At 45.4% G+C, this 18824-nt stretch overlaps 4 protein-coding genes across 4 annotated transcripts; 3 read left to right on the forward strand and 1 right to left on the reverse strand.

Moving 5' to 3' along the window:
• Positions 1 to 480: 480 nt before the first annotated feature.
• On the reverse strand, positions 481 to 3884 carry LOC127328360 (uncharacterized). Its single transcript, XM_051354965.1, has 5 exons — positions 3629 to 3884; positions 1645 to 1754; positions 1436 to 1492; positions 1272 to 1340; positions 481 to 1158 (listed from the first exon to the last, which is right to left on the reverse strand). The coding sequence occupies exons 2-5, from the start codon at positions 1750 to 1752 to the stop codon at positions 481 to 483; spliced, it is 912 nt and encodes a 303-aa protein (XP_051210925.1). The 5' UTR covers positions 1753 to 1754; positions 3629 to 3884.
• Positions 3885 to 4219: 335 nt separating this feature from the next.
• Positions 4220 to 5387, forward strand: LOC127329869 (BTB/POZ and MATH domain-containing protein 2-like). The gene has a single exon (XM_051356285.1). The coding sequence runs from the start codon at positions 4278 to 4280 to the stop codon at positions 5385 to 5387; it is 1110 nt and encodes a 369-aa protein (XP_051212245.1). The 5' UTR covers positions 4220 to 4277.
• A 1726-nt stretch (positions 5388 to 7113) lies between these two features.
• LOC127329870 (BTB/POZ and MATH domain-containing protein 1-like) lies at positions 7114 to 8253 on the forward strand. Its single transcript, XM_051356286.2, has one exon. It carries the CDS (start codon positions 7114 to 7116, stop codon positions 8251 to 8253), a length of 1140 nt encoding a protein of 379 aa, XP_051212246.1.
• Positions 8254 to 9634: 1381 nt separating this feature from the next.
• LOC127331776 (uncharacterized) lies at positions 9635 to 15013 on the forward strand. Its single transcript, XM_051357960.1, has 6 exons — positions 9635 to 9901; positions 10038 to 10125; positions 10904 to 10968; positions 11172 to 11240; positions 11331 to 11380; positions 14678 to 15013. The coding sequence occupies exons 1-6, from the start codon at positions 9830 to 9832 to the stop codon at positions 14787 to 14789; spliced, it is 456 nt and encodes a 151-aa protein (XP_051213920.1). The 5' UTR covers positions 9635 to 9829; the 3' UTR covers positions 14790 to 15013.
• The last annotated feature ends 3811 nt before the right edge of the window (positions 15014 to 18824 follow it).

The following is an 18824-nucleotide window of genomic DNA, read 5'->3' on the forward strand; positions in this document are numbered from 1 at the left end:
TTGTTACAGATTTGGGAGCCTCCAATTCGGTTGTGGATGTGTGTCCCAAGAACCTTGTAAAGGCCCGGTTTCCGCCTCGAGGAAATCCCTTAGTGGAAGTGGGCTAGGCCTTCGTGGCGTTGCTCACAGGAGATCTGAGTGAAGCCTTCGTGGCTGTTGGTTTGGCTTGCGTAGCAACCACACTCCTCCAAACGTAGACGTACCTTCTTGCAAAGGAAGGGAACTACGGGAATCATCTCCGTGTCATCGCGTGCTCCACTCTCGGTTACCTCTATCCCACTCTATCTCTTATATATTGCGTAGCTATATCTTGCCTAGTTGATAACCTTGTCATATAGGTAAATTCACTTAGTTGCATATCTAGAGAATTTACCTTTTGTGTCAAGCCTAAATCGAAAAAGAACTAAAAATTGATTAGCACCTATTCACCCCCCCCCCCCTCTAGGTGCGGCATACGATCCTTTCAACAGCTATTATAGGTTAAAAGGACCAGAATAAAACACTCACAGCTAGAGCATAGTGGCACCCCCCAAAAGTGATTGTACGTTTTGATAATTTCTTTGTCGCCTCCTTGAAACTTCGTATGCTAGTAATTAGCCAGTCATATACAAACTTGGACAGATCATATCTCGCAAAACTTTTACAATCTTTGAAAATGTGAAAGTACTGGGTGCTTGGTAAGAGGCTTGAATTTGGACACAAGAAGCTTGTGAAACAAACTGACATGAAGCAAATGAAAATATCTTCATCTGACAACTCTTCCCCAGAGATGAGCTTGTTGGCAAAGAAGTTGACATTTGGAATGGAAGTTACTTTGAAATGAGACAACAGAAATTCACGGCCAGCTTCACAATCAGAGACAAGTTCAATACCACCAATAGGAAGATCCAGAATATTATGGATTGTTTGCTTATTAACAGGAATGAATTTCTTTGTTAACTGAATTTCAGAAGAATTGGTGTCAAATACACTTGCTATCCATTTCACAAATCTAAGCGGGACATCTGTTTTCACAAACTTCAACATGCATTCCATTCCATAGAGTTTGATTACAGAAATCTGCTTATCAGTCAATGCTTTGATTACCGTTGAAAACAACTTTCCAGAGTACCTTGTACACACTTTGCTGTCTGCAATCTCCATCCTTGACTTCTTAGACTGCAAATTAAATACATTTGGCAAGTTAGAATACATTAAAATTCAGATTCTACTTGATCTGAGATGTTGCTGATATCTTGTAAATGAACTAATAGAAAATTTTGGAGACACACCTGATATGCAGGTATTGGATTATCACGGATGTTGCTTTGCATTATTTTCCGTTTAAGGCTCTTAACTTTCTGCAAATAGAAACAAAATAGGTACTCAAATAAGTTATCTCAATCAATAACTCACATATTATTTTCATATGTGCATGTTGAAGTGAAGAACTAACATGTTTCATGTAAAACTCGATGAGCGCCTTATCAAAATTGCTATCTCTCATATTGTCCTATTAAAAACAAAACAACAGCACAGATATAAAATTATTAAAAAAATAACAAAAAACTGAAACAATATACTACCTCTGCATTTACACTAAAATACATGCATGGGTAGTACAAACTAGCAAATGGATGCATATACACAAACTACCAAATGAACCTTAGACACAGGATTGCAGAAGTTTTCTTCGTTGTCTTCTGATAAATCATCTTCTGATAAATCTTCCTCTATGTCTCTACTTGCAAAGTTTGTGTGAAGTTTACCCATAGCTGTACATAAATTCAAATAATATATATCAGAAACTGGAATAAAAAAATAGGAACTCATATACACTATCTACACTACATATACACTGCATATACAATTTATCTACACTGCATATACACTTGCTGCCCTAAATTCAAATAATATATATCAGAAACTAGAATAAAAAAATAGGAACTCATATACACTATCTACACTACATATACACTGCATATACAATTTATCTACACTGCATATACACTTGCTGCCCTTCACCATAGGAAAAGAAATATCATCGACAAGGATTCCTTGGTGTTGTGAGCACAAGCCAAGTTGAGGCTGCTAATTTTACTTCTATCTACACTACATATACACTTGTATCTACGCTGCATATACGTTGGAGATATAGAAACTATATTTACTTGCATATACGTAGGAGATATACTTTGGCAAAGTGAGGCTGCTCTACTCCTACCGGACCGTCTTCGACGACACAAGGCGAGGTGAGGCTGCTACCGAATATACACTTGTATCACACTACATATACAGTTGTATCTACACTGCATATACGTTGGAGATAAACAAATGCATCTACGATTGTATATACACTCTGCATATATGTATCTACACTACATTCTACATACATTTGACTTTCTGATATATACAATGCATCTACGGTATATATATATATAAAACAGATACACTGCATATAAGCTAGTATATATAAACAGATACATGCAGACAATACTGAACTGTCTATGGGGGACTTCCTAATTCATGAAATAACTGGCATATACACAGTTAAAAAGCTACAAAAACAAGAGCGCTTGCTGCCTAAAAAAATCCTACAACTCATGAATATAGCTCCAGATATCAGCTATATTCATACACAAACGCATGTAGAAATCTACACTTCTATCACATAACTTTACATGTCTGCATATATACACCGCATCTACGACAGTATCTACACACCTTTACAGCATGGCGATGCATATATAGCATATACATCCAACAATTCAAACAAACTGCATTTACATCCAAAAATCACTAGGTATATAGTTGCACTGCATATACAGCACATAGTAGTTGCACTGCATATACAGCACATGCCAAAAAAAAAAACTCCCTGCGCTTGGCATGAAAATCACATCCATAATCAATGTACATACACCACCGGCATCCACGGCGCTCCACAAAAAAAGCACTACAGAATCTGCATGTTGAAAAGGCTCCTCCATACTTTCAAGATGCAGATACTGCATATAAATTGCAGCTATATACTGACAAACCACAGCATGCGAACTGTAAAAAATGTTCAGAAACGACACATAGACAGTTACAATCCACGGATAATTCAACACATAACCTAACTCACACACCTTCAACACTTCCACGCAAGTCTGAACGAAGATTTGCCCCTCGCTACAGAGCAGCTCCATCTCTTTGTGTACAAGTTAAAATTCGTGTGGTATTCTGGATGAGGGTGAAATACTGCCAAACACGCCGACCGAACAACACAGAGAGCTCGGCTACCAGCCCTTGCCTATCAACCACATCCACTACCATGTATATCTGAGATGCTGAACAAACCACGGGTACATCAACATAGACAGCACGACATGAAACTACAACTACGACAAAAGAGCTAGACTAGGAACTTCCCCACTCCGAGGACTATCTACTGCACACAATCTCCCGATTCGCCGACGAAATCGACTCGTCATGAACCAAAACAACAGATCCACGAAAAAATCCGCCGACGAAAAACTCGCCACCCACAACAGCAACACCTAGACGGCTAGAAAATACTACACGCAGGTCGCCTACCACTCACGGAAGACGTCGTTGACGGCCAGCAAAAGAAGAACAGCGAGGGATTTGGGGGATCGTCGCTTACCTTGAGGACGAGCTCGACGTACAACAATGGAGATGCCGCCCCCAGGTCCCCGAGGCCCCGCAGCCCCGCAGCCCCCCACTCGCAGGTAGCAGAAGGGCGCAGCGATCTACGCTCGACCGCGGCGGACGGGCTCGTCTCCGACCGCGGCGGACGGGCTCGCCTCCGACCACGGCGGCGATTTCCCCCTTCCACGCCGCTACCTCTCCCCTTCCCCGCCTCGATTTGGGTCTGAATGAATTTGGTCGAAATGAGGATCCCGTTGGGCCAATGTGAGCCCCCCTGAGCGAAAAAAAATGGTCCAAACAAAACCAGAGAAAAGGAAAAAACCGGTCAACACTGGGGGAGCCAAAACAAAACTTCTGCTGGATGAAAATACACGCTAGAAAATTCGAGTGACAGCCAAATAGAAAACAACCGAGTGATAAACAGCAAAAGTGTATTTCTGGGACGTGCAGAGAACGGTGTCTATAAATTGATTCTAGCCCAACGTCGTACACGTACGTACTAAATCGTAACAGATCTGCTGAGATATTACGAACATGCCAGCGCCTCCTGGTTTGCATGCCCTAACACATATCCTGGCCCTGCATCTCCAAACCACGATCGATCTCTCCTGTTCCTCATCGGGAGACCCGCCCACACCGACACCATGCCGTCAATGTCCGCGGCTATGTCCGCCCTCCGCGCCGCCGGCCGGCAGCATCTCTCCGCTTCCAAGTTCGTCCCTAAGTTCGTCGAGAGGCAGGTGACCGGGTCACACGTGTTCCAGATCGACAAGTACGCGCAGGCCAGGAGGATGATGCCCCATGGCGAGAAGATGAGATCAGACGCATTCAGCGTCGGCGGCCACGACTGGCGTGTCGAGTGCTACCCAAACGGCCTCACGGGAAATTACGGCTTCATCTCTCTCTACCTCACCCACGCCAGCCACGCCAAGACCGGAGACGCTACGGCGAGTTTCAGGTTCAGTATACTCGACCAGTCCTGCTGGAAGCCATCGTGCATTAAGTTGTCAGATGACCATTATCGTTTCTCAGATACTCCTAGTAGCACTCATCTCTCTTGGTCTTGGGGGTTTGGAGATTTCATTAAACATGAGGATCTGGACAAGGAGAAGCATCTCAAGAACGACCGCCTCATGCTCCTGTGCGATGTCACCGTCGCCGGGCTGCGCGACGACGACCACGCAGTTGCAGAGGTAGAGCCGGCGTCGCCGCCGGTCGACTTGCATGGGCCACTTGGAGAAGCCATCTGGAATACAGAAAAACCGGACATGGAGATCGAGGCCGGTGGGGTGACGTTCCCCGTCCACCGGAGGGTGCTCGAGGCCCGGTCGCCTGTCTTCAAGGCAGATCTCTCCCTCGCCCCCGCGGCCGGCGAGGGAGCTGCTGCACTACGCATCGATGACATGGATGCTGACGTGTGCAAGGCTCTGCTCCGCTTCATCTACGATGAGATACCCAGTACGGACTTGCTAGCGACCGCTGGGATGGCGGAGCGGCTGCTCATCGCAGCGGACAGGTATAAGGTGGAGAAACTTAAGCATATCTGCGAGAAGGCGCTGCTGCCGAGCGTCAGCCTGAGCTCCGTGGCTGACACCCTCGCGTTGGCGGAGCGGCATCATTGCCCCGAGCTGAGGGAGGCATGCATGCGGTTCCTCTCTTCTCGTGACAACATTCTAGCACTTGCGGAGACGGATGATTTTGAGAAGATGAAGAAAGATTGCCCCTCTGCTCTGCTGGAGCTGTTCGTCAAATAGACGCTTGGACAAAACCGATAGGTCCGGTGCAACGTGCCATCTCTTTTTCTTTCTTTTAATCACTAGATTCTTAGTACTACATCGAGATTTTCTTGGGTCTCGTCGATTTTTTGGAAAGTGGAATTTCAGTTTAGTTATAATTAAGTACTCCCATTCTTATGAAACTTGTCTTAACTTCGTTAAATTTAGATGTATATAGATGCTAAATACTAGCTACCTCTGATTCAAGGAATAAGGCGCTCTCTCGTTTTACGTATTTTTCGTTTGACTAAGAGTTACTTTAAATATATAAAGATTATTTGTATGAAATTAACATCATTATAAAAAAAATTTCAATACGAATCCAACAATACTAATTACATATAATATAACTAAGATTTTGTTGCTCAATTTTTATGGTCAAAGATCGCCTTAGAATACGCGTGCGCTTTATTCCTTGGGACGGAGGTAGTAGTGTCTAGAACTCTAGATACACCCAAATTTTGACACGGAGGGAGTATAAAACTAGAAGGTTGTAGTTTTTAGTGAACTGAAGTTGCCTTTCATAATTACGGATAGGTGAAAATATCTCGGTTCGCTGGACGCCCAAGGTCGTACACGTAGCCAGGGGCATCTTTGTCAAACCAACACCAACACCCACCAGAAGTCCACGAACCGTTTTTCCTCTTCCGCTCCTGAGAGGCGGCGGCAGAGGCGATCCCTAATCTTCCCAATCTCCGGCTAGGGCGTTGGGCCTGGTTTCCTCTTCCTCCGCTTGCCGCTCTGGCGGCGGCATGAGGGAGGGGGAACCTCATTCCTCCGTTCTAGCCTAGTAGTTAGGGTTAGTTTTTGTCTCTTATGGTGCGTCGTTGGGGTGGTGGGAGCGGCGCCCGGGCAAATAAATCTGCCACAACTCCACTCCCACACCGGCGGCGACCTTCACGGCGGCGTCTCGGAGTTGTTGGCAACGTGTGCTTGTCGATCTTTCAGGTCGGCGGCTTGGTCTTCTCGCCGTTCTTCAGATCTGGCGAGATCTGTTTCTCAACGTGTCACTGGCGTTTGTCGTTGTCCACGACGGCGCTGGGGGCCGGGGCGAGGTGGTTCTTCTGGAGCGAAGATGTTGGTCCAGAGGTGGTGGTTATGTCGTTCTTCTTCGACTTCGTCGATGGGAGGCGGCGTATCTTGGTCCAAGACAGCACGGGGACGTCCCCCGATCGACGTGCCACAGCGACATGTGCCTCGCTGCTTGCAGCAGGCCTGTTCATCGACTCACAAAGCCTCGTTGGCGATGATGCTTTTTGGATCTTGCAACGGTGGAGGCTCGGCGTCTCTTCTTGCGCTCGTCTCGGCGGCGTTGGAATTGGACGGCCGCTGGCTACGGTGGTTGCAGCAAACCCTAGAGATCGTTTTGTATTTCTCGATCTTTTAGGTTTTTATCTGCAAATTTAGGATTATCATTTTATACCGGTTTTTCTTTTAGTTTCCACATGTGTTGCTTTCATTTGGTGTTCAATTAATGAAATATGTGGTTGCTCTCGAAAAAAAAGGTCGTACACGTACATAAGTCGTAACAGATCTGATGAGATATCCCGATCTCCTGAACATCATGCAAACTCTATCTGCACATGCCAACGCCTCCTGGTTTGCCGTACATATATATACATACCCGGACCTGCATCTGTAAACCACGATAGACGACCTCTCTCGTTTTCCTCATCGGGAGACCCGGCCCGCCCAAACCGACACCATGTCAATGTCCGCCGCTCTGTCCGCTCTCCGCGCCGCCGGCCGGCCGCATCTCTCCGCTTCCAAGTTCGTCCCGAGGCAGGCAACCGGGTCACACGTGTTCCAGATCGACACGTACGCGCAGGCTAGGAGGACGATCGCCATGGGCGAGAAGATCAGATCAGAAAAGTTCAGCGTCGGCGGCCACGACTGGCGTGTTGAGTGCTATCCAAACGGCTTCCCCGGATATGACGGCTTCATCTCTCTCTACGTCAACCACGCCAGCCACGCCAAGACCGGTGACACTACGGCCAAGTTCGGGTTCAGTATACTCGACCGGTCCTGCTGGAAGCCATCGTGCACTAAGTTCTCAGATGAACCTCATGGTTTCACTAGCACTGTTATCTCATGGGGATGGGGAAAATTCATTAAACACGAGGATCTGGACAAGGAAAAACATCTCAAGGACGACTGCCTCAGCATTCTCTGCGACGTCAGCGTCACTGGGCTGCGCGCCGACGATCACACCGAGGTTGCCGAGCAGGAACCGGAAGCGGCACTCCTTGTGCCGGCGTCGCCGCCTTTCTACTTGCATGGGCCAATTGGAGAAGCCACATGGAATAGACAAAAACCGGACTTGAAGATTGAGGCCGGTGGGGAGACGTTCGCCGTGCATCGGTGGGTGCTCGAGGCCCGGTCGCCCGTCTTCAAGGCAGATCTCTCCCTTGCCTCGGCGGGCGGCGAGGGTGCCGCTGAATTACGCATCGACGGCATGAATGCCGACGTGTGCAAGGCTCTGCTCCGGTTCATCTACGACGAGATACCGGGTACGGACTTCCTGGAGACCGACGGAATGGCCAAGAGGCTGCTAATTGCGGCGGACAGGTATAAGCTGGAGAAGCTGAAGCAGATCTGCGAGATGGCGCTGCTGCCGAGCATCCGCACAAGCTCCGTGGCTGCCACCCTCGCGTTGGCGGAGCAGCATCGTTGCGCCGATCTGAAGAGCGCATGCATCAAGTTCCTCTCTTCTCCCGGCAACCTTAAGAAAGCTCTCGCGGAGCGGCATCATGGCCCCGAGCTGAGGAAGGCATGGTTGCGGTTCCTCCCTTCCCGTGACAACAGTGTAGCACTCGCGGAGGCGGATGGTTTTCCGAGAAGATGAAGACAGCTGGTTGCCCCTCCTCTACTGGAGCTGCTCGTGAAGTAAATTGCGCAAGAAAAGCTAATTCAAGGTGTATGCGCATGGTACTCAATCACAATTCACAACCTTTTCCAATGCTAATCTAGAAAATGTCAACTATAACGATTCTTCTCTTGGCTTGATGACTCCATCACATCTGTTGATTGGTAGTAGCGCCCAAATATCAGTGCAATGATTTTGTGTATCCGGATGGGCAATTGCTAGAGTGGAACGCCTCTCTGAAACTTGGATTGAGTCTGGACCTGAAGATCTCCTTCAGTTGCTAGACATTGATCGTTATGTAATCCTTCCTGATCAATGAAGTTCCCGCTTTACCCGCTAAAAAAAAGTGAAAACACCTTCAATACTCCAAATTAAAGCTGGCAATCTCCTAGTCCGCCTGTTGTCTTTTCCATCGGACCCCTAATATTTTGTCAAAACCACCACAATGCGGGCGCACACACACCATCCATCCACGCGCGAAGTCACCGTAAGTGTTTAGATGCACAAAAATAGCACCATCCTTGAAATAATTTCAGTCTTAACAAGACACATGAATAACACATGACTATCTACAACTCTTAATTGTGCACAAGCACCAGGAATCTAGGATATGTTTGTTGTATCCATAAACCACCATAGACAATGCTTCAGTTTTGATGCCCTATGTTTCACTAAAATATAATACTATTTCGAAGGCGACATTCCATGCAACGGGGGAAAGATAAATGTGTTGAATTTTTCAGTCATAATACTTCTACTCCAATCTAATCTCATAGGCACCGCGTGAGTGTGTGTGCGCTTCTAGAATTGAAGTGTTAAAAAACTCTTCAAAGATATCATTGTAACGGGTCCAGGTTCGGACAGCGGTATTGGAGTAATAGCCGACAAATAAAGGGACATGGTGTTTCTCCTCCCTAGTGCATGTGCTCGATCCTGCCTGAATAGTAACATCAAAACAAATAGTAGAAAAAAAATTGTTCATAAACATGAGCATGTGTTCTAACTGTAATCCAATGGTCTCCAAAAAGACACATATTTAGTGGTTGGTGCACAAAAAGGACAAATATGAGGGATGTAAACAACAAATCTGAATGCTCTTGAAAGCATCATTTTTTTTTTGCACAGACCAACATACATGTTATTTCTCTGTAAAATGGTGCATGCAGCAACAACACGTTCTTATGTTTGTTGTAAAAAATCAGTTTTTTATTGTATTTTGTTTGCTATTTTTTCGATTTTTTTACTGGAGCAGTAGTATTTATTTTATTTTATTGAAGCAGTAGCATTTTTTTTTATTGAAGCAGTAGCGTATGTTAAGATGTAAATTTTGACAGATAAAGCCCACAACGTAAGTGCAAGCCCATACAGCAAAGATGGACCGGGGAAATTCACCGCATCATCGTGTCCAGCAACTAGGAGCAGCAAAGCACGAAGCCGCCGCCGCCGCCGCCGCCGTACGCAGGGAAACAAGCAGCAACACTGAGCGCAGCCGGCCGTACCGCGACGCCAACTCCCCTCTTCCTCCCAGCTGAACCAGCTTCTCGCGCACTCGACGATGGGCGTCGAATCGGCACACCCAACCCCCGCCGCCGCCGCCACCGCCGAGCAGGCCCAGGATCTCATCGACGTAATTCCCAAACCTCCCCACTATCTCACCCCTGGACTCTACTCTTCTTGTTGTTACGATATAGTGTTTATCGGGGTGTACTCTTTGCGCGATTGACTAACCGAGTTGGCGGGTTTCGATTGTGCTGCTCTGCCAGGCCGCGAGGTACGACGAGCTGGAAGACGTCGTTGCCCTGTTCTCCGCCGGAGTTTCCCTGGACTCGGCAGATTCGCAAGGGCGGACGGGTTGGTTTTATTCTCGCCCAAACTGCTCGAGTTCAACTGCTTGGATTGCTCTTAGTTTTCTGCTCAGATTTTTGTGCTGCCGCCATGTGATTTAAGTACGGTGTGTGAATATCTCATGGCGATAGTTGCGTACTTTCCATATGATGGGGTGGGAGATTAGAACGTTGTGGATATTTTGAATTGGGTTGGCTCTTTGGTAGAAGCCCAATGATGTGTCTTTTGATGTCTACTGGACGTGCCTTACAATGGAGTACTGGCATATCTTCTCCATGTTGCTGTCCTTATTAAGCCACTATCATAATTTAACTTATAACTATAGAAGTTTCCCTGGACTCGGCAGATTCGCAAGGGCGGACGGGTTGGTTTTATTCTCGCCCAAACTGTTCAAGTTCAACTGCTTGGATTGCTCTTAGTTTTCTGCTCAGATTTTTGTGCTGCCGCCATGTGATTTAAGTACGGTGTGTGAATATGTCATGGCGATAGTTGCGTACTTCGCATATGATGGAGTGGGAGATTAGAACGTTGTGGATATTTTGAATTGGGTTGGCTCTTTGGTAGAAGCCCAATGATGCGTCTTTTGATTTCTACTGGACGTGCCTTACAATGGAGTACTGGCATATCTTCTCCATGTTGCTGTCCTTATTAAGCCACTGTCATAATTTAACTTATAAACTCTAGAAGTCTCTGAAAATCGAGAACTTCCAAATTCATTCGAAGCTCGGTGACAAACTTGATGACCAATTAGGCAGATACCTAACCCTTTTCCCGTTACTGCCAGCTCTTCATATGGCTTCTGCCAATGGACATCTTGCTGTGGTGGACTACTTGATTCAAAATGGTGCGGTAAGAAAGCTACTGGTTCTTAGGGTTTTTTTACTGTATTGTACTACCATATAAACTATACTACTGCTTCAGTATTTCTATTTAAGTTTTGCTCCTCTGGACACTTGAAATCATCTTATGGATTTCAAACCGAATTTGCACATTTCTTCAGAAATTCGTGCTATGGTGATAACTGTTCTTTATGGATGTAAAATTAATTGCAGAATGTTAATTCTACAAACTTGGAAAAGAACACGCCTCTCCACTGGGCATGCCTCAATGGACATATAGAGGTGGTTCAGTTGCCTCACCGTTCTATTTTTTTTTTCTTGTACTGATTTGAATACTTATTCTCACCGCTGCTTATAAAAACAACTACCCAGGTAATCAAAGCTTTGATATGTGCTGGGGCTATTGTAAGTGCACTGAACAGGTATGTAAATGACTGCACCAATATTTTTGTTCACAGCTAAAATGGTTGCACCAATTAGTAATGGTTTATTGCTGCAGTCATTTCAGTTTTCACCTTTAGTCTTAAGGCTCACAGATATTTTTGAATCATAAAGTGACTTTCCGTTGGTAGTACACATTGAACTTAGCAGACGCACACACCGAAATAAAAATCGTAGAAATGTTGAAATCTTAACTGGGATCAAGTATGACTTACTTACTATGGGAAATAATGTACATAGAGAAAATAAGCACATGCATGGCAGGATCCCCACATTATATCATAGCATGTAAAATTCGTGGCGATAGAGCAATCCATTATTTGGATACTGTAATATCCCAATATTGTTTGCTTGAGTTGTATGCGTTCTATGGTGAGAATATGCATATTGAAGTCCTGGATGCTTAAGTGATATCTTCTGTCATCAGTTCTTTTACACTCATTTGTTACTATGTGCTTGTGTATAGACAAGAAAGGCATGGCCAGTATTGGATTCAGCAACCATAATTATTACACAAGAAAAAAGGCCTCCATATCTTGAGTAGCTTCAGGTGCTCAAGACCACATTTATTAGTTAAAGTAAAATAATAAACGTTAATGCGTACCAAGATCATGGAAAATTGGCATATCGACCTCAGGGAGAGCGGCACAAGGGTGTCGGATGATCAACTTGTGTGTACCTTGTCACGCGGAGGAGTGAGAATGAGCTATGAGAGTCTTTGTGGACGGAGAGGAGATGCTAGACTGAATGGTCAGATATGTGTCAGGTTGTGTGTGTAGAGGATGGATAGCGAGAGTAAAAAGACCACCAAAAGAGCAAACAATCTCCTACTTTGCTTGGTTATTTTTACAAGATCTCAATAAAAAAAATTCATCACACATCCTTGTCTTATCTTCCCTATATATTAATTTAGTTGTCTGTCTCACACGTTTGGTCTATTTTCCCTCTGAAATGAACATGTTTTGAGGATAGCACATGAGGAATACGAAACAAACAGTTTGTTAGGTCTTATTGGTAATTATTACTGGAACTCTTACACCACACAACTTCTAAATCATAGATAAATGAAAATAGATAATTATCTAATTTTCATTTAGGAACGAAGTTGTTGCAGATTATCAAATGACAGCTCAACATGACATTACTTACAATAATATTATGAACTTTTTTTGTGATTTTGTATTAAAGTTGCATGTGATTTAAAGTGCTCCTTTGTTCGTTGCAAGCTCAATCTTTAGTTGGATGCAACCGCTCTGATAGAGAGCTGAACTAGATTATTTGGATGCAACAACCTAGATAAAAAAATGAAGTGGAAATCATGCATACCATCCTTCATTTTTATGTGTTTTGTCTAGTCTTTTGTTTCGTATTCTTCTGTTCCTCCCTGTACCTTTATAGCATGGTGGGTTAAAGAGGGGAAATAGATCATACATGTCCAGTAGGGGAGAGAGAGAACTACAACTAACTACATAATGGATATGAAAGCTAAGACTGTGATGGTTTTGTGGCTGGGATCTTATAAAAACAATGAACTAAACTGGCTAACTACTTACTATGTTATCAATCTATGTTACTCTTTTCTCCAAACAGCTTCCGCATCATCTTTTCCCCCTTCCCCAAAAACTATAAACTAGGCTCATTGTCCCTCAGACGTGACATTGTACACCCAAGTCCAGGTGCATACTCATGTACACCCTTTGCTGCACATTCTCAGACTGCCAAGCCACTTTTTTGTCATCTTGCTCAATAATTTCTCCCTAATATTTTGCACGTGATTATTCAATTTTTAGTTAACTTAGGGTTAATTGGATAGATGCCATTGCAATTTCCAGCTATTTGAGAAACGCCACTACAACTTTCAACTTTTAAAAAACACCATTGCAATTCTCTATACATCCCATAAATGCTATTATGCTCATTTTAGCACACATACCACACAATATACACTCGTATTTTTGTCCTACATGCGTAACCGCATGCATGACTGTTGTCTGTCATCTGCCTCCACGTCACTAGCAAAGAGTATTAAAAACACAGTTTATAATGATATGTTTATATGAATGTATGTAAGCACCGCAAAAGCTAAAATATATTGTTTTACCAACTAAATAGTATATGATGGATTAGCACAACATGACTCCACTCGTTAGAAAATATTAGCAAGTAAAGAGAGAACTTTATACGTGCTGCCATTTCATAAATATACCACGTGTGTATTGTTTTATTACAAAAGAAATACTGTATCATAAATTAAGAAAATACTTATTACAAAAAAATGAACCGGCAGCACAAGCAAACTCTCGTAGGGACCACTGTGTCTATGTATGTACAGCGGTACAAGTGTATATTGCGTAGTTTGGTGTTAAAATTGGCAAAATGGCGTTTGTGGAATGTATAGAGAATTGTAGTGGCATTTTACAAAAGTTAAAAGTTGCAATGGTGTTTCTTAAATAGCCCAAAATTGCAGTGGCGTATATCCAATTAATCCTTTGACTTATGAATGTTCTCTTGTGCGCCTAAACCAAATACAACCCTGATCGTTGTGTGTACGGCTGAGCAAGGTTGTTTGTTTTCAATGATTACTGAAGTGAAGTTAGAAATGATGTGTTGAGATTATGTAAGACGTTTTTTCTTTTGGCAAGGGGATATAAGGCCTTCTTTTCTTGGGGTGGGATACGTAGTTGTTGATATCAAATGCCGAAGCGGCCATGCCTTACCTTATCTCCGCTAAGACTAACGAATGAGTGTAAAAATGTTAAGACATAAAATATATCATTTAAGCAACCCTGACTTCAGTTTTATCTCACTGTAAAATTCAGGCAAACAACATTATTTTATTATTTATTCATAAATTGGCTTGCTAAACCCCCTAGAATTTTGCATTATAGGATCTAATACTCTACAATGCGCCCTACAATGTTATTATTTTCACTAAATACATTGATGTCCGTAGGTGAGTACATTTACTTTCCGTGGTTACTAAGTCTCCCAGTTCAGACTGCAATATTTCTAAGGTTGCAGTGTGTTGTTACCCAAACAAGAAACCAATTTGAGAGTTTTACTGTTGTGTTATCTCAGTCAGTTATTGTTCAGTTACTGTGAATCTATTTGAACTGGTCTGCTAAGTTCTATATGTATTACCAATGGGAAGTTATTTATGTTAAAAAATTCCGTGAGTCTTCACGGTAAGGTGAAAACATGTATTTTTTCAGGAGCATCTATTAGATATTTTGTCAGTAATGATTTTGTTTTTGATGGCATGATTTGGTATTCTGCAGCCATGAGAAAACCCCTATGGACGAAGCAGTGACCCTTGGAAAGATGGAAGTGATCGATGCAATTGGTGCAGCAGTAGCTCAAGCAGAGCTCGATGGCGTTACTGTCTCCTAAACAGTCACTTAGGAGGCTGATATAAGCTAGTATCTGGGGCACTAGAACATGAGTTACCTATATCATCTGTTTGGGCCATCGCCTGCTAGTGTTAAATGGCATAAAATCTGGCTGTAGGTGCAGCAGATCACATGTAGTGTCTTGTTCTATAAGATTGCAACTCTCTTGTTTGTAACTTGTAAGGCCATCGACATCTGCTGAGCTAATTCTTTCTTGTTGAATCACATAGCTACATCTCCAGATTTACACTTGCAGTGAACTGAAAACTGGAAAAGAGCGAATATGCATAAGATTAAGGGAAACAATAATAAAAGCACCAAACTGTCATCTACTCTATAGAACCGGAAGACAGAGAGAAATTGAATGCCATGTAAGTCACATTATCAAGCTGGGCAAGGCCAAATACAAATTAATCAAAGCTGAAAATGGGATCCACCGAAAGAAAATAGTTGTAGAAACATATGGGTGACGACAAATAAACCAAACTAATGATACATTAGGTTCTGCTTATAAGTCGTATATTCTTGGTGGCAACAACATACTGAACATGGAAATTGTCTATTCTCATAAGTTCATCACTACGGAACGTAGGAGAGCACGCACCATGGACTATGCTGGCCCAAATGTGAATACTAAACTTTCATCACAGATAATAGGAGAGAACTCATCATACTCCTCTATTCCCAAACTATAGATGGTCTCTAGTGCGGCTGTCTTGGGGTCATAGTAGCCCAATGACCGACCCGTGCTGAGCAAAATCCGTCCGTCCGTTGGGTCGATACCCAATGGTGTGGTCTCCTCTGAAGAATATTCCGGGGAGAACTCTCTGAGGTCTATGCGATACTCCCTTAACCAGGTCCCAGTATTGTCCTTCATCATCCATATGTCAATTACGGTAACGCTCAGGTTCGAGCAAGCCACACAAAGCGCACCTTGTAGACAGAGGATAGACATAAGCCTGACGGGATGGCTGCACTGTGGGCCTTGAAGAACCTCGAATTCCTCTGAGTGAACATCGAAGGCCACGATTTCACAATTTGGAGAAGCTGGTCCAAGATTAGGATCTACTAGCCAGCAGATTTTGCCATTGGAATACGTGGGTGGCGTTCTAGCTAATACTACCTCCGTTTCAAGGAATAAGACGCACGCGTATTTCAAGACGAACTTTGACCATAAAAATTGAGCAACAAAATCTTGATTATATTATATGTATATAGTATCGTTGGATTCGTATAGAAAAACACTTTTTAATGATACTAATTTCATACAAACAATCTTTATCTATTTTAAGTAATTCTTGGTCAAACAAAAAGCTCGTAAAACGAGGGCGCCTTATTCCTTGAAACGGAGGTAGTATATGTCTCGGAGGAGGGTCTATTGGACGCCATTCCCGTTCTTCCACATACCGTAGTTTGCACTCAAGCTGGTACTCAAGTGTTGATGAGTTCTTCCGTTTGTAGCTGGTAAGCACTAGCAAATGCTTGCTAGTTTCCAAGTTATAGCCCAAGCCTATACGGCCACAGAAGGAAGTGTCTTCGTCGTCTTCAAACGCTATGTGCTCACAGTAAGCCGTGATAGGATTGCAAACAAAACTCCCAGTATGGCTAGTTCCGACATTGAGACCATGACAAGGTTGTGAACATGCAATACTAGGACCTAGGCATGGTGTAAAGTCTAAACCAATGAAGTTCTCCAAATCGATGCATCGTTTGTCGGGACTAATTATGATCATGATACGAGGGCTCTTGTTAAGGTTTGCATGGATGATATGCGAACGTTTAAAGCGTTCAGTCATGATCATCGCACGCCATTCTCTGCAGACCAAGCTCAAATCGGCGACCGAGCGTGCCGGCATCCACTTGAGGATGTGAAACCAAGCCTGCTTTGCAGGCGAGGAGAAGACAATCTCCTCGACCGTTCGTCCCACGGGGACGAGGCTCTCCTGGAACAAGCCTAGCGATGGGTGAGCGCAGCCGGCGAAGCTACCCGCGTCGTCCGCCCTGAATATGGTCTCCACTGTGCCGGCACCGTCAGCGTCGACGGCAAGCACCTTGCGGTTTCCTGTCCCGAACATGATCTTTTGGTGCCCGGCATTGTCATCGTTAAACATGTGGAGCGGAGATATCCAGTTGGCATTCGCAGGCATCCGCGCAGGTTCCGTCCAGACCATTAGGTCGATGCAGCAGAGCTGCTCCCACCTCCGATCTCCCAGCATCCATATACAATATAGGTCACCGTCATAGCAGACGCATAAACGCCCGTGTAGCTCCACCATATGGACGGAGTCATCCTCCGGATAGGGCGGTGGCGGTGGCGGGAGCAGCAAACCGAAGGTCTCGTCGCTTACGCTGAAAGTGACAATGCCACCATCATCGACGGAAAGGAAGTGCAGATACCCACAGAGGAACACGCCTGAGTCTCCCTCCGAAACGATGCACACCGAAGGCTGCTGGGCGGCGGGCCTCCAGTACGCCGGCTTGTCGAGGACGTAGACCTCGCAGCAGGGCGGACCGCCGTCGTAGCTATCGCTGAATAGGCGCACTACCTTGTACTCAGCGGTGACCGAGCAGTAGCCCAGACCGTAGGATACGTCGAAGAAACACGGTGGCTGGGGTTGGGTGGATGTCTCGTACCGGCGACTCATCTTCAGTGGCGCTGCGCTGTCAGGAAGAAGCAAGGACGAACCGATACAAGGGTTGTAAACGTAGTAGCCGGCATTGTTGCTGCGGACGAGGTGGAGGCCACGGACAGGCGTGGTGATAATAGCTGGGTCCCAGAACTCTTTGGGCTTGCGCGTGAGCTGCTTCACCGGACCATCGGGTTGCCATACGTGAAAGTACGCTTCTTCTCCGGGTGACGCGTCGCTTGGGCAGAACCGCAGAAGAAGAGCCTGGGCTGGCCATCCCTGTTGGCTCGCCGGAGGTGGAGTTCGATGAAGGTTGCCGACGAGAGCGCGGCGCGCCAAGCGCGCGACACGGCGCGGAAGCGGCCGACCGACTTTGCCGGCAAGTAAGGGAGGATCTCCATGACGATTGTATCCTCCGGCAACGTCGGCGAGGACTCCTGGGCTCCGTTCGCCATATTGGTCATCAATCAGCCGGCCGGTGGATGCGGTAAATCGTCTCTTGATTGGTAGCGATGGATGTGCACGAGTAAGTTTGCATTGCGGCGCGCGCAAATATTGTTAGAATTGTAATTGTCATCTAACTCTGTCTTACTTGTAGCACACGCCTATACGTGTTGTATACAGACGTGTATGTTGTATTGGTCATATATATATATATATGTGGAACGGGCTGGGATGTTAACCCAAGCACCAAACCCTAAACCTTGTTTTTGACTTGGTATCAGAGCCGACGCAGCCGCCGCTGCGATCCCATCTACCGCCGCCGCCGAGAGACCTCTCCTCCGCGTGCCGCGATGACTTCCTCCCTCCAACTCTCCACCATCGTCGGATCGTCCTCCTCTTCCTCGATGGCGAGCGTCTCCGCGGGGAACGTCCCGGTTCCCCCGTTCAGGTTGGAGGCCGGCAACTTCAATCTGTGGAAGGGCATAGTTCTTCCCAACCTAGCCGGCGCTGGACTGCATCGTCACCTCGACGCTACTGCCGTCGTGCCTGCGAAGACGATCACCGAGGGAGACGGCGACAAGGCCGTGACGATTCCTAACCCCCAGTATGACAACTGGTGGACTCAGGACCAGCGCCTCATCGGGCTGCTCCTCGTGACGTGGTGTTTGATGAGTCTGTTTTTCCGTTTGCCACTCCTGGTGTGTCAGTTGATGTGTCCACCTTTGAACAAGCCATTCGTTTTCCGTCTGATGAACCAGTTACTAGTGAACCAGTGCGGAATTATGATCTGTCTTATTTGTCTACTGATCCATCTATTCCAAGTGTTGTTTCTCCACAGGTGCCAGACAGCTCGCCGCTTGAGTCCGCCGATGGTGTGGCGATCGACGCCCGCACTCCTGTGCATGCTGTGATCGACGTGCATGGCGCGTCCATGCACGCGCAGGAGCCGAACAGCGCCAGCGAGC

The sequence above is a fragment of the Lolium perenne genome, chromosome 2, assembly GCF_019359855.2.
Source record: "Lolium perenne isolate Kyuss_39 chromosome 2, Kyuss_2.0, whole genome shotgun sequence".
NCBI classification, from domain to species: Eukaryota; Viridiplantae; Streptophyta; class Magnoliopsida; order Poales; family Poaceae; genus Lolium; species Lolium perenne.

Coding starts and splice junctions, on each gene's coding strand:
- LOC127329870 (XM_051356286.2), top strand. CDS start 7,114: ATGTCAATGTCCGCCGCTCTGTCCGCTCTCCGCGCCGCCGGCCGGCCG.
- LOC127329869 (XM_051356285.1), top strand. CDS start 4,278: ATGCCGTCAATGTCCGCGGCTATGTCCGCCCTCCGCGCCGCCGGCCGG.
- LOC127331776 (XM_051357960.1), top strand. CDS start 9,830: ATGGGCGTCGAATCGGCACACCCAACCCCCGCCGCCGCCGCCACCGCC. Junction 10,126..10,903: donor AGATTCGCAAGGGCGGACGG/GTTGGTTTTATT, acceptor CGTTACTGCCAG/CTCTTCATATGGCTTCTGCC. Junction 10,969..11,171: donor ACTTGATTCAAAATGGTGCG/GTAAGAAAGCTA, acceptor AATTAATTGCAG/AATGTTAATTCTACAAACTT.
- LOC127328360 (XM_051354965.1), bottom strand. CDS start 1,752: ATGGGTAAACTTCACACAAACTTTGCAAGTAGAGACATAGAGGAAGAT. Junction 1,493..1,644: donor TCTGCAATCCTGTGTCTAAG/GTTCATTTGGTA, acceptor TGTTTTTAATAG/GACAATATGAGAGATAGCAA. Junction 1,341..1,435: donor TCGAGTTTTACATGAAACAT/GTTAGTTCTTCA, acceptor TTCTATTTGCAG/AAAGTTAAGAGCCTTAAACG.